This window comes from Prinia subflava, chromosome 4 (genome assembly GCF_021018805.1).
Source record: "Prinia subflava isolate CZ2003 ecotype Zambia chromosome 4, Cam_Psub_1.2, whole genome shotgun sequence".
Taxonomy (NCBI): domain Eukaryota; kingdom Metazoa; phylum Chordata; class Aves; order Passeriformes; family Cisticolidae; genus Prinia; species Prinia subflava.
Window position 1 is genome coordinate 5,419,040 of NC_086250.1, and position 12,098 is coordinate 5,431,137.

A 12,098-nucleotide genomic window follows, 5' to 3' on the forward strand; every position below is an offset into this window, starting at 1 on the left:
TTTCAATTTAATCAGTCTGCTCTTGTTTTATCTTCTTTCTCCACTGATCTTCCTTAGCGCAGGGGATTTGCTCCTGGTTTGCCGGTTTAGGTGGATTGTCGGACTGCTTTTTGTGGGGTTTATTTTTCCCCTCCTCCCCACACCCCCCCCTCCGCCGCCCACCCCCTTATCCCCTCCACCCCTCCACGTTTTTTCAGGACATTGAAGGAGTTGACTTTTCCCGTTTGGCGGCGGCGGGCGAGCAGAATTAAAAGGAAAGGACAGGCCCCCGGAGGTCGCGCAGCGCGGCGGGGGGAGCTGCGCGCTCATCCTGCTGCGAGCGCGCTGCCCCTTTAAGAGACTGGTCAAGGAGCCCTCGCTCAGAGCGAGCGAGCCGGGAGGGAGGGAGGGAGAGGGAGGGAGGGAGAGAGCGAGCGAGAGAGAAAATCAATCGGTTTAGAAGGTTTGGACTCACTTGACAGGTTCAGTTGGAGGCGACCATAGGTGGCTGCTGTGACAAAGGGAAATTGTGCTTTTCCAGCATGCTAACTGACCCTGATTTACCTCAGGAGTTTGAAAGGTGAGTCGAGTTGTCGGGGCGGGGGTGTGTGTATGTGTGTGGGGGGTGTCTCTTCCCCCCCCCCCTTTTTTTTTTTAATTCTGTTTCGTGTTTTGTTTGCTACTGTATTATTATTTTATCATTATTATTCTTTTTTTTTTTTTTTTTAATTTCTCCGAGCACGCCTGTTCGCGCGCGTGTGCGCGGATGGGCAGCGGGCGCACGGACCCGCGGGGATGGGCGCGCAACTCCGGCGCTGGGCGGCGGGAGGCCGGGGAGGTGCGCTGCCCCCGGGCTGGAGCTGCCCCCGGGCTGGAGCTGCCCCCGGCCAGGAGCTGCCCCCGCGCCGCCTCGCCTTCCCCAGCGCCGTGTCAGTGACCGGGCTGGCGGGCTCCGCCGAGCCCCCGGGCGGCGCGCAGCTTTGTTCCGGGGCCGCGGAGGCTGCCGTGCCGTGCCCGGCTGCTGCGCACCCTCCCCTAGCCCGGCCGAGCCGCCTTCCCGGGCAGAGCCTGCCCGCTGCTGCCCGGGGACTCCCCGGAAAGCGGTCAGAGGATGCCCGGGCGCGGGGTTCAACTTCCAACCTCAGGCTCCCGTCAAACTTGGGAAGGCGCTCTGCCGAGCACATGACCTTTTGTTGATCTAGCAGGAGCTATTATTTTTAGGCAAGTTAACATCGCAGCCCTCCGTCAGGAGAACATCTTTCTGCTTGAGGAGAGAGGGGAAAAAAAAAAAACCCACAGCAGAAAACCACAAACAGAAAAAGAAAGGAAAAAAGTGAAACTCTTTCCACCAAGTTTTGGCCGTCGCCTCTGTCGCGGAGTGTCAAGAGCGGGGTCTGGGGATGACGAGCGGGCTTTGGGTATGACGTAGATGTGCCCGTCTCCCCCTGCCCGAAACAGGAGCCTTGCCTGCTTGGAATTAAGTTTTTGCTGTCACTGGTGATGGCTTATGACCTCCGAGAGTTTAGTCCTTATTTCCTATGAGCTGGTTCTGCTGAGATGTTTGGAAGCGTGTTCTCAGGCGCTTGTACCTACGTCCATTGATGGGCTCGCATCCCTCCCCTCCGGCTCCTTTTTTAAGGGTTATTAATAGCCCCTTGTGCGGCTGCAGTAAACAATCCAAACTTTCATTTCTAAGCAGTAAATGAGAGAATGCCAGGATGCGCGTTACTGAGGTTTCTCTCTCTCATCTTCGTGAAAGCTACCTCCTGTATAAACATTTGGTTGTATCTGACTATGCAATACAAGCTAGGTGCTAGACCAGCTGGTTAAAAATATGCTAAGTCAAGCTGTTCATCGTTCAAACCTACTGAATTTGATAGTAAAGGCATAGAAAAGAAGGCAAGATAAAAACATTTTAAGTGGGCTGAGGAACACGCATGCAAAGGAAGGACAGGGAAGAACACTTGAATTAAAAGATCGGAGAAAATTAAAATTTGGAAAGGCAGAAAAGAACTACTTTAACGCTTTCAATTCTTGTTCCGAAACTGGAATGCTTCCTTGCTAGAAAGTGAAATTGGCTTGGTTGCTCTACTCCAAGGTTGTCTTTAATGCAATTAATTTTCCAGACTTGGGATACTTGTCGTTTTCCTTTGGTTTGTTAGCATTACAATAATAGAACAAAATTGGTGTTGTTCACGTGCCCTGTATTAACTTCGTTCAACTACCTGAGGAAACTGGTACTGTTTCTGATGCCAAATTTGATCTGGCATCATGATCACGTATTTGTCTTTTTCATGTGATTGATGGATTCAAGTATTTCATGTGCTTCACTAAGTTTATACACAGAAATTTATAAGCAAGCAATTTTGATTATTCTTTGAACTTTGTGATGAACACAATGCTTGTAAACTCTCTGAAGCAGAATGAAGTCCTTTCATTTTCCTGCTGGGGGACTTTTTTTTTTTAGCTGAAGTCTCTCTGCATTATAAATATAGATATTTATATAAATTTTATATATAAACAAGTCATTTGGGGCAACCATCATCCTTAGAATGAGCTTCTCTACTCTCTTCTTATTTTTTTTGCCCCTAGGCATACGTTTCATTTTCAGAGATCCCAGCTTTGCTCTTGTAAACATTCTAGTTAAATAATCAATACGCTGCTCTCCTTTTGCCATGCAGATAATAGCAAGCAGTAGAAATGGGCAGCAATAAAAACGAACCTCAGGACACGCAATTTTTTTTTTTGAAAAAAAAATTTTTGAACTGTTTTCCCTCTGCAGTTGAAATTGGGGATACAGCCCGGTGTGGTTGTTAATCATTACCATTTGTTTACATTGTGTGTGTTTGACTATAGTTACACACACATACACAGACCCAGCCACTGTCCATGTAATGCGTGTGTGTTTGTGAGGAAACAGCCACGAGGACACGCTTTCTCCTGCACAGAGATCCCCAGACCCACGAATGCCTGCGGAGTTGGCGTGTGTGTGTCTGTGTGCACGATGCACAGATCATTGTTTTTCGGATGTTTGTGGCAGGTTCTTTCCTTGGATTCTCAGTCAGCACAGTTCTTGGAGCACGCTTCTGCAGTCGCTCGGGGTCCAGCTCGTCCTGTCTGCGCGTCCCACCTCAGTTCTGTTACTATTATCCCTCTTCCACTCTACGTTTTTAAACTTGAATAGCAAATGACAAGGAGATGAAGATTTGTCAGGCAAAGTTGTTTGCAGTTCAGGTCTCAGAGCATCTGTATGTCTCTCAGGAGGTTGTTCCTCTTTCCCGTTGCCTTTCCTGTGATGTTTCAGTGTATCTCAGCAAACTGCAAACACTTGAGAAACTTTCAGTCACCCCAGAGCTGAATTCAGGGGACTTCTCTTCCGTGTCTGTGGCCATTAGCAGGGGGGATTTACGGTACACACTTAGAATGAAAATGATCCTCAGTATCAGACAAATAAACACTCATTAATTCATTCAGCATCACGGGTAAATTGCAGTAGGTTTTGTGAATTAACATGTATAATTAATTACCGTGCCAAAATTGTGAGGATTTTCGTCCTTTCCTGAGAAGTTCCCTGCACGCCTTTATTTCTGTTTGTGGTTGTTCAGCTGCTTGATTGAGGGGAGCATCAGAATGCGTACGGTGAGGGGGATGATGTTTGCAGCAACACTGTAGGGAGATCTTATAACTGGAATCCACTCCAGTGTTACAGGGAAAGGGTAACTTCTGGGATGAACTGTGTGAGCGCCTGTGGCACCCTGAATTGGCTCGAAAGGACTTGAAAAGAATAAGTCTTTTGTTGTTTGATTTTTCTCTCTCTCTCTCTTTTTTTTTCTTTTTTTTTTCTTTTTTTCTTTTTTAAGTTGGGTCATTATACTTAAGTATAACAAGCCTGGCCACAATAGAAAGAAAGTTTACTCCACTGAGGGTGAGGTAGAGACAATGCAGGCAGAACCATCGCGGACAGCTGGGAAATTTACAGAATGGTAAAAACTCAGAAATGCCCAACATAAAGTTTTAATGTCTTAATAAAATCTGATTAATGAAAAATAGATAAAGTGACTGCTTAACAATATCCCTAGTGTATGGAATGTTCTTAAACCCAAATTAATTACCGCATATTTACATTTCTCTGTAGACTGAGAGAGAGGCTATGCTAGGCATCCAGACAGAGTGACATCCTTTCTCTTTTTCATTTATTTCCTTTACTTTTTTTTTTCATTTTTATTTTTAACATGCCAGTTGAAGGTGAAGTGGTATGCAGTGCTTGTAGAAGAAGGAAGGGTGGGTTAGTGCCTCTGTACGGAGAAAAGGCAGAGCTGGAAAAGACAAAAGGCTCAGATGGGAGTCGTGGGGATGGGGACAGTGGAACAAGTTCAACATTTGCAGTGCTCTCGGAACGCTCTCTGTTCTAGTGAACAGCTTTTAGAAAGGAGAGGCTCAAGGATGTAAAGCAAGCCTCTGCTGGGAGGGAAAAAATATACTTAGCTGCTTTACTGCTGCACTGCACGAGTCATTTCAGACTCCCACTGAATTTATTTTGGGGTTGTACCAACACTGTCAAATGGAGAAGTCATTTTCTTAAAAGGAAACTTTGCGTATTCCTAAGTGCTTTTCTTAGCTAAAGTTACCCTAAAAGCTTTATTCTGCTGCATTTGCTGAGAATTTTGGAGAAGGAATAATACCTTTCTATTAGTTGGCTTGCTCAGAATGATGTCCTGCTCTCCTAAAATCTACCTATAGAAGTAGATTCTTTCATTTAAAGGACTGCTTTACTATCGGGCTGAATAGCTTTTAACTTCATTGAGGCATCTGGGGAAAAGGACTTCCTTGCTTAAGTTTATGGTTCTAGGGGTCTGGGACTTGAAGAATAAATAGAATGTCAGTGTGAAGTTGCAGATACTAGTTTTTTGCAATGGCAAAAAATAACAGTTTTATTTCTCTGAGATAAGTCTAAAGGAATTAATGCGTTTGCAGACTATTCATTAATGTCCTGCATGCACTAATTTAATTTGTTGTGCTTATGCTTGGCTAGGAAGAAGTTGACTGTTACAGATTACAGATTTTAATGAACATCTCAATAATTTACCAGTTGCTGAAATTGTGAGCTAGTCTTGGAAGGCAAAAGCCCAAATGAGAGAGCTGATGAGTGACACACCAGCCTGCACAATTCGACTGTTGTATTCATTGCATTTGAATCAAATTGGGAGTTTGGCATTACTAATTCTGGGTGGCTGGCTCATCATATGCATTCAAGGAGTTAATTAAAACACACACAAACACATACACAGTCTCCCACTAAGCATCTTGCCGTGTTTATGTGCATAGTGTGTTTGATTGGTACCTTTACATAGGCAAAGAATTGTTTTTCCTTCTCTTTCTGTCCAGAGATCTTAAATATATAACTAGTTTACAAAATATTTACTGCTTCTCAGGGAGATTTAATGAGCATTTATGGCTTTATCATTTAGGAGGCGCAGAGTATCTGGTTGAGTTACTTAAACATGAAGCTCCCTGATAGGATAGGAATATGTGTCTGTGCAATGTGATATATCTGTAGATGTATAAAATACACTTTAAACAATATTTATACAGGAAAAAGAGTATCTCCTCCTAAGGTACAGTTACAGTTTCTTCACATGCTTTCCATACTAGACTTGAAAAATAGAGTAACTTCATGTTTGTGTGAGATACCTGTGCCTTCACAACTGTGGCAAAAGTCAGTCTGACATCCTCTTGACTTTCCATTTTATTTTATTTTATTAATTTCTTGCTCAGGCCTGGTTATAGCATAATTGACTCATAAGTAGAAGGGGAAAAATGATGTCGTGTTTTACCTGTACACACTGAAAATATTCAATGCCTCTGAATTCTGCTGTTCTCTGTAGTCAAGAGAAATGAAGTGCAATTAATCAATAGCTGTAGTGCCTCTCTGATGATGGCAAGGAGTTTGTTGTTTAACAAGCAGCATCCTTAAAAGCAAGGAGTGTTTCCTTCTTAAAGTTTCTATGGATTTTTATCAAATGTGGAAAACGTGTGAAGTCTCCTTCCTGCAAAAGGCAAAATTATGTTGTGTATGAGTATGTTAAAACCCACAAGGCGGCAAAGTAAGCAGATCCTCCTCACTGTACTGAATTCCCAGAACTTCTGGAACTTTTGAGATGGGCTGTTTTTCTCTGGAGCTTTGGGTGGCTGTGGCCAGCGGGCGAGGGCGAGCGGTCGCGGGGATTTAATGACGGCGTTTGTCCCGCTCCCATCTCCTCCCACAGCCCCGTTGTCAAAACACCACCACCATAAAGTTTTCACCCACGCCCTGATGGGTGAAAACTTTGCCCAGCCGAGGGTGATGGTGTTGTCCCAGCTCTCCCACACCCTCCAGAGGGGCTGCCTTGCTCCAAGGGGCCTTGCCCGGGCTGGGCACCAGGGGAGTCCAACGCGCCGCAGCCTCCGCTTGGGAGACGCCGCTTGTCACCTCCACACCGAGCCCTGCTGCACCAGCCAGGACTCTCCAAAAGTTGTTCCTGAGCCCACATGTCCTTGTGGCAGCGTGGAGTGCTGTGCATAGCAGTTGTTGGGAGACAGCAAATTTAGACGAGGTTCTGGAAGGATTTTAGTGAGCGAACGCTGCTCGCAGGGGCCATGGGGCTTGAAAAGAATGTGAGAAGTGAATGGAAATTGTGAGGTGTGCAGCAGTAATTCAGAGAAGCTGCCTGTCTTTTTTTTTTTTTTTAGGATAGGTGTGAAATTTATTTATTTAATTGTTTTAAACAGACTAAGAAGGAAGCGTTGAATTCTGTTTGCTGGAATTATCAGATGTTACTATGAAGTTCAGGTGCTTCCAATGGTGTTGGGGGAGCTGTTTGTTTTGAAAGAAATTGGCAAACATTTTCCAACGTCCTGGTTTTGATCTGGCTTGGCACTTCTCTTCAACTTGTCCTTTTGTCACTTTGTTTAAATAAAAAAAAAACATAATTCCAACATGATGATCTTATTTTTGACTTGTGGAACTCCGAGGTAAAGTGAAAATGAGGAAAAGCTTGCGGCTCACTTTGGAAATTTGAAATGACATTGACCTTGTTTCCCTTAAAAGTACTGTGGGATTAATCAGGTAACATTTCTCAAATTGTATTTATATTTTGCTATTTTTTAAATTTATGTTTAGTATTTCAGATTTCCTTTTCATACTTTTGGTTTTTTAAAGACCAAGTACTGAAATTCATTTTGGCATATGCTTTTTGAGATCTGTAATGATTTTATTTTCTTGTGCCTTACAGTTCTGGTTTTGTGTTTTATCAAGTTCATATAGACTGTTTTAAGTTTTTTGGGTTTTGTTTTGTTTTGTAGGATGGGAGTGTCTCAGTGCTATTTAACCTAAACACACATAAAATGTTGCCTTAGTGCTAATTTTCTTTGTGATTGTATTATAGTCTTATTACCACTCATTTGTCTCTGTCATAACACAACTCTGTTACATTTGGGGGCAAAAACATAAGCAGACTGAATGGATATTTCATTTTCTTACATGAATACTCAAAATTCTTTTTAATGGTGAGGATCTTGTGGGATAGCATTGTGCTATTTTTGTAGTTAAGAGCATTGTCTACGTCTAATGTTCTTCATGGACCTTTGTAGCTCTGTAGAAAAAAACCCTAGGGATGTAATTCATGTAAAGAGAAACCCATACAATTTGTCATCCCCTTGGTTTCTTTGGTGCTGGGCTTAATTGTTTTAAGAATGTGGGAATGAGAAAATTGACCCAAGATTCATCTGATTCATCTCGGGGGTTGGGCATGGCCAAAGTTTGTGTATGTGACAGTGAGCTGGACTTACTCGCCATTGCCAGTTCAGTAGATTACAGAAGACCAAAACTAAAGAAAATATTAATGGCTCGAAACAATTTTTAATACTGTTATTCCTTTTTTTTTTTTTTTTTTATCATAGTCACATGAAAGTATTTCACCCCAAAATTTTTGCCATTTAAAACAGCGAGCCTCCCAAAATCTCAGGAGCGTATGCACCCATCCGCACAGACCCGTTTGTGTTTGCCCTCTGTGGTTTGAATTTCTCTCTGCTGGGGTTCATGAGGAGATGACACTTCAGCAGAGTGGGATGAAACTAAAATCCACCACAGTCTGAAAGACCAAAGCGCATCTCTGCACACCATTTTTATAAATTTGGAAGTATTCCTGGATTTAAGATAGAAAATGCTCAATGAAGGGCAAGAAGCATAAGGTGTCCTCTCACCTTTAGGGGTGGCGTGCCTGAGCTGGGACTGAAGCACTTGAGCAGAGCTTTGTGCTGGGAGGGAGTTGTAGTTCTGAGTGCTGTGTTAGACTGCAGAGAAGTCTCCAGTTTCCAGCTAAATTCCCTTAGCGTCCTCATTCCATTCACTTTGTAAAACAAGCCTGGAAACATTTTCTCCCAGGAATTAGTCAGGTTTCTGTTCGTAGGGTTTTACCCCTAGATTTCGGTACCATGGCCTCACCGGGGCAGAGGCTTTTTTGGATAGACAAGAGATGTGTGGGAAGGTGATGGTTGGTAAGGGTGGAAGGAGGGAAGGATGTTCTTACCCATTCTGCATGTCTATTAACAAACTGGGTCATTTTGCTGTGTTGTATTTACATGACTTGTTCCTGGGCTGGTGTGAAATGTGAATCACCAAAACATGATGATTATTGAAAAAAGAAATAGGCTAAATGAAACATAACTGAAATAGAACTGAAAGGCTAAATGAAATCAAATGAAAACAGAACATGCAACATTATTCTTTTGATACAGTTTCCTTCTGCAGTTGCTGAGTAAAGCCAAATAGTTCTTTTTTTCCATGTCTGTTAAAAATATCTAGGCTTTTGAATTTGAATATAACAGGGACATGGAAAATACATTTCTCTCTTCAGGTTCAGGCTTTGATTTGGTTTTTGCTCCTGGGTTTTGGACACTGAAATAGAAATTTATGGTGTGTTTTAAAGAAGGCTACTGGTTCTCATCTTTGTCAAAACCCCATGAACATCGAGCTGATTCTGGTTTTAACAACTAAGATTAGAATTTGGCAGAATTTCTCAGTGGAAGGCTCTCCTCCTTTCCTTGTGTTTTGTAAGTTCTGCTCACTTTTTCTGTTCTTGCCTAGTGTCTGACAAGAATTGTGTGGCTCAGGGATGCCCATTAGGCGTTTGCATGACATGCCAGGCAAAGTATAGGGAAAATGCTGTGCCACTCTCGAGTATGCCATGCATCTCTTTTACAGATAATCTTCATGTGTATTAGTGTCACTGATTTAGTGTGTTTTTGTAGAGTGCAGGCATCCTGAATCAGGACCCCATTATGCTTGTCACTGTACAAACACAGAAAAAGAAGGTTTCTTTCCATTTCACAGAGCAGCCTTTGTGCTTAGAGCTTAGAGTAATATAAATGTGTCTTTGTATGGGGAAAATTCAGAAACAGGGAGTAGGTAAGAGATCCCTAGCATGGTTCATGAATGAGATTTCAGTCCTGAAGCCATGCTTAACAATTTATAAATTGAGCAATATATGTGCACGGGTATTCTCTCTCTGGGTTTTTTTTTTTTTCCAGATGCACGTATGTAAAAGTTGCTTTACTGTTAGAAGTACTGATATTATTAATAATAGATTCATATTTCCTATAAAGTCTTTTGATTAGGAATTCAGAGCAATTGGGAAGCATTGATGTACAAATCATGAAGATTTCTGTGCTTTTTAGATTGAGAAGCAAGTTTAGCCTCAACCTATAGATGAGTAAACTGAGGAATGCTGTCACAAAATCTTTTGCACGTGTGGGTTTAAAAAGTAGAGACACTGACTGATAATCCTGTCTTTTAACCTTGAGACACCCTCCTTTTCCTTCCTGAGATCCTGAGAACTGCAAATTATAGACTTCTCTCTGTCCAATTATAATTTCTAAAGGTCTTATTCTAGCAAGATGAACTATAGTGTTCAAGTCGCTTAAGTATGTAAAATAGGGACTATGGAGTATAATTAATAAAGTAAGTTAAAGAAATGTTTGCAGCCACAGCTGTATTGTTGAAGGCTGGGAGGGAACACTGTGTGTAGACCCTCCAGTTATCTGATTGCACTTGTAAATCAATTCCTTACCTGGAGACAAATTTGGATAACTGGAGTCCGGCAGCAGAACCTGATGTGTTTAAGCAGTAATTTGGGAAAATGTGCTATGGACAGGTAAACTTTGGTCCTGGAGAACAGTTCACATCTTCAGCCATGTGTACCAGACCTGTCCTATGTTTTATAACCTGAGGACTAGGCGTGAGGTGAGTCCAGGAAAAAAGTTGTTCACATGGAGAGTATTGACGTGAGGAACAGACTCCACTGCAAGCAGCAGTGTGGGCAGCCACAGTGAGCAAAGCAACCAACCAGCCTAAAGCAAAAAACCCCGCTGCAGAGCACGAAGTGCACTGTGATTCTTGCCCAGATGTCTCACATCTGCTTTTTCAAATGAGATCCAAAATTAAGGAAATGTCACGGGGTTATTAGAAGGGAGGTATTATTTTCTTATTAAAAGTTCTTCTAATCTGTTTTAGTGGGGTTTTTTTCGTTTCCAACTGCATGCTCAGTAGGAGTAGAGCTGGAATGCTGAGGTCTGCAGGTAGCTTTACATCTAGGCTGTGTGTTGCATCCTTTACTACACACTGTTGAGAAAATGGGTATAAACGGAGGTAGTCCTGGGTGGATTTGATCTCTGTTGCCTTTGAATATCATGACTAAGCTGTTAAGTTATTCTCTTTGATAAGCTTTTCAAGAGCAACATTACTTTCAAGATAATGGATTATGATCAGGCCAGTTCCGTGGTGTTTCAGTCGTAGTTTTTCAGCCGTGTGCTCACAAAGACCTATTTTGTGATAGGGCCAGTCAAGCCATCCTTTAAAAAAGTGCCCATTCATTCTGGGTGTTTGGACTCAGTAGCGCCGGAGTTCAGTGTCAGGTCCTGAAAACGTAGGCCTAATTAATTAACATCCTGCTCAGCTCTGTGAAAAAGGCTGGTGTTCTTCACCCCAGTACACCCCGATGGCATGAGATAGTGACTCATGAGGAGCCCACCGTGCAGAATCCTGACTTTCCTTAATCTGCAGCAAACTTCCAGGAGTTGCAATGTCGGCAGAGTATCTCAGGCATCAGGAGGGATTTCTGCAGGCTTCAGCAAATCTGGTGGTTTTGAGAGTTCCATGTTGCCGTGCTTTGATGACAGGTTAACTGTCTTTTTCTCCTAAACAACATGTATGCCTGGCAGATTAGAATGGCCTGAATGCCCATGTTGAAAATGTACCTGAATGATGCCAGAGCTAACATCTGGACCTTAGCGGACTTGGCACTGCACAGAAAATCAATCTTTATTTTGAAACTGTGTGTTTCCTAAGGCACTAATTCCCAGTTGTGGCCACCAAGGCCTAAAGAGAGGCCGCCGCACAAAAATGCCTTCTTCCAAATATACGTTTGTTTGATAACCCCAGTTTTCAAAAGTGTGACCTCTGTTAATTTGTCACCAGGCAAATTATTGTCACCTGTTCACTGATTCCATGAGAAGCCCAGGCAGACAGCAGAGCCCCATGCTGGTAAGCATTTCTGGTTTTGCTGTTTGTGGTGATAAGCAATCCACTTAGAAACCAACCGAGGTGCTGCAGCTGAGGTGACGTGCATGAGTTTCCAGTGTAGCAGGAACAGGTTCATCTTGTCTGGAGCTGATTCCTCTACAGCAGCTGAGCCTATCTTGTATTTGCTTTTAAAATAAGCTAAATAGTTATCAGATAAGAAAGACAGAGTCTTTCCTCTTAAAATGACCTACAGAATTTCCTGCTCGATGTTTCTTAGAAAGATGAAAACAAGATGATTGGAGTTCCTGCTGTTGTATTTGGGTAGAATCTGTGTTTTTAAAAGCTGCTATAAACACTTAGAGCATTATTTTTAAAAAGAGATAAATACAACAGCTTTTTACATACACGTGCAGTCTATTGAAAGGCTATCCAAAGCACTGATACCAATTTAAGAAGATGATCTTTTGCCTTAGTTATACATCTGGGAGGTATTAGCTGAACATTTTGTGGAGAACTGTGAATACCTTAGTTGCCAGTTGTCTAAAGTGCAGCTAATGATTGC

The 12,098-nt window shown here is 42.6% G+C and overlaps 1 protein-coding gene across 21 annotated transcripts in view; it reads left to right on the forward strand.

Moving 5' to 3' along the window:
- The window catches only part of SOX5 (SRY-box transcription factor 5), a 600,060-nt gene that overhangs the window by 316,789 nt on the left and 271,173 nt on the right, over nt 1–12,098 (forward strand). For 10 of the 21 annotated variants that reach the window (XM_063395232.1, XM_063395230.1, XM_063395236.1 and 7 more), the window contains exon 2: nt 462–559. The exons of 9 other annotated variants lie outside the window; for them this stretch is intronic. In XM_063395232.1, coding sequence (XP_063251302.1) covers nt 462–559 — 98 coding nt within the window. Of the gene's footprint in view, nt 1–461; nt 560–11,491; nt 11,558–12,098 lie in introns of those variants that run through there. 2 more of the 21 variants (XM_063395252.1, XM_063395243.1) reach the window with 2 other exon arrangements.